General features: G+C 45.3%; 1 protein-coding gene across 1 annotated transcript in view; it reads right to left on the bottom strand.

Annotated features, from left to right (window-relative positions):
- Window positions 1-681: 681 nt before the first annotated feature.
- Window positions 682-2,420, bottom strand: part of LOC311046848 (scavenger receptor cysteine-rich type 1 protein M130-like) — a gene marked incomplete at both ends in the record, with an annotated part of 6,970 nt that continues 5,231 nt past the window's right edge. Inside the window, one exon of the mRNA XM_084059422.1 lies at window positions 682-705. Within this exon, the coding sequence (XP_083915548.1) occupies window positions 682-705 (24 nt within the window). The remainder of the gene's footprint in view (window positions 706-2,420) is intronic.

The following is a 2,420-nucleotide window of genomic DNA, read 5'->3' as shown; positions in this document are numbered from 1 at the left end:
TTTGGAAATTACGCACCGGAGCACACTCGCCTATTAGTTTGTATTGGCCAGTGCGCTCACTGCCGCTCAGGGCTGTATTTTCGAACGCGCCTTCCACCCCCAGGCATGCGCAGATTGCGCATTCTGCTCTGTGATGACGTCGCTCGGAAACCCGTCTATACAATCAGGTCTGCTCACGTCACGTTTCAACTGCGCCGACGGTCGCGGACGCTAGACGCTAACGGCCCATTTTGTGTTATACGCAAAAATGTTACCCAAAAGAATTTGGTCTGAGCATGCGCAAAATGGCGGCGTCCATGGATTATTATTATTATTTCTATCGTCTTTCTAAGACAATTTCTACGTGGATTTTGTTGTTTACAAAGTAGGATGTGGCCATGCAAATGGTGGTCGGTAGCCGTAAAAAAAAATATTTTACCGCAAATATATATATATATTTTTTTTTCTGTTGTTGGTGACAACTATAGTGCGTCCCATGGACGCCACGACGGTGGCATGAATGCGTCCTTACTCAATAATGTGCTCAGAGACGCAGGACAACAGGCCTATGAGCATCTCTGAGACAGACAGACAGACAGACAGACAGACAGACAGACAGACAGACAGACAGACAGACAGACAGACAGACAGACAGACCGACCAGACAGTATAGATTAGTGTCATTGTTGAAGTCATTGTTTGTTACCTGAACAGATCAGCTCCAGACTGGAGTCGGACGTTTGAGACGACATTGCTCCACACTCCCTCAGTGAAGATTCATCTCCAACGCAGTTAGATATAATATACCATGTAGGTTGACGAACGTCACGGTATAGAACCATATCTCTTTTCTGTAGAAATAGCAGAGCCACAGTACAGCTGTCTACACACTACAGATGATGACTTATGGTTCCAGTTCTCAGGTTCCACTAGTCTCCATTCTCCCAGGTGTTTCATCTCCAGTCTACCAGCACAGTGACTGGTTCCCACCAACCTGACATCATCCGGCTCTGTACACAGACAATAGAATAAGCATTAAGAACTGTAGTGTCCCTATTCTAGTGTTAACTGTCAGCAAAACTAGGCGGTCCGTAAGCTCACAACTCGTCACAATACAAGCTTGTAGATCTGCTATTTTAGAGTGAAAACAGGAGTGGGCCTAGTATAGAGCCATTGGGAATACAATGAACTAAATATAGGTTTAAAGTGGTTAAAAAGTAATATTACTTTGACTGTAAACTAATAATCAAAGCTAAAGTGTAGTTTGTCTTTTACCTGAGCAGGTGAGTCCAACAGTCTTGTCAGGTGAGCAGGTGTTTCTTCTAGTTGAGTCTGAGGTTCTACAGTCCAGGAGAACAGACTCACTACCTTCACACTGGAACTCTTTGGTCCACATTGGAGCCTTCACTTCTCCATAGAGTGCCCCCTGGAGGACTGAAGGAGCCCTACAGCCAAGCTCCCTACAGACTACCTCTGCATCCTGCTGGTCAAAGTCACCTTCACACACTGAGACCCACGACTGATTAGACTTCACCTCCACTCTGCCTGAACACATACTAGTCCCTTTCACCAACCTTACAGACTCTGGAGAGAGAGAGAGAGAGAGAGAGAGAAGAGAGAGAGAGAGAGAGAGAGAGAGAGAGAGAGAGAGAGAGAGAGAGAGAGAGAGAGAGAGAGAGAGAGAGAGAGAGAATTTAAGGACTTTTAGACCTTTATAATAGAAAAAAAAGTAAAACACAATTGCTGCATCAAAAGTAATCGACAAACTGGTCAAACAATGGCCAAATTGTCAAATAATATAAGAAAGAGGCATTTTGTAAATAGCCGATCACCGACACCACAAAGACACCCATGTTCGTGTCAAACTACTTCAAAACGTTAAAGACGTCCACAATCACAACACCAGAGGGAGCTCCACGACTCACGTTCAACCCAGATTTGGCTCAAACAAGGGGTTAAATTTGTTCTACTGCTATGCCACCAAAATGTGGAATGCCCTACCAACAGTCATAAAAAAATGTGAAAAGTATGAATCCTTAGTTCAAAACCACTCTAAAAGAGCACTTACAGGTGGCTGCAATTCGGGAACTGGCCCCTGTAAAAGGTCAAAGCCTTTTTTACAGAGAGAGAGAGAGAGAGAGAGAGAGAGAACGAGAGAGAGAGAGAGAGAGAGAGAGAGAGAGAGAGAGAGAGAGAGAGAGAGAGCGTGAGAGAGCGAGAGAGATGGAGAGAGAGAGAGAGGGAGAGAGAGAGAGAGAGAGAGAGAGAGAGAGCGTGAGAGAGCGAGAGAGATGGAGAGAGAGAGAGAGGAGAGAGAGAGAGAGAGAGAGAGACAGACAATTTAAGGACTTTTAGACCTTTAGACGGACGGACAGACAGACAGACAGACGCGGCAGGTCAATAGAGAAGGGCAGACACAGACAGACAGACAAAGAGAGACA

Source organism: Gymnoscopelus microlampas, assembly GCF_963454915.1.
Source record: "Gymnoscopelus microlampas genome assembly, chromosome: 6".
Classification (NCBI taxonomy): Eukaryota; Metazoa; Chordata; class Actinopteri; order Myctophiformes; family Myctophidae; genus Gymnoscopelus; species Gymnoscopelus microlampas.
Note: the sequence above shows the minus strand (reverse complement) of the source record. Positions and strands in the feature narration are given on the sequence as shown.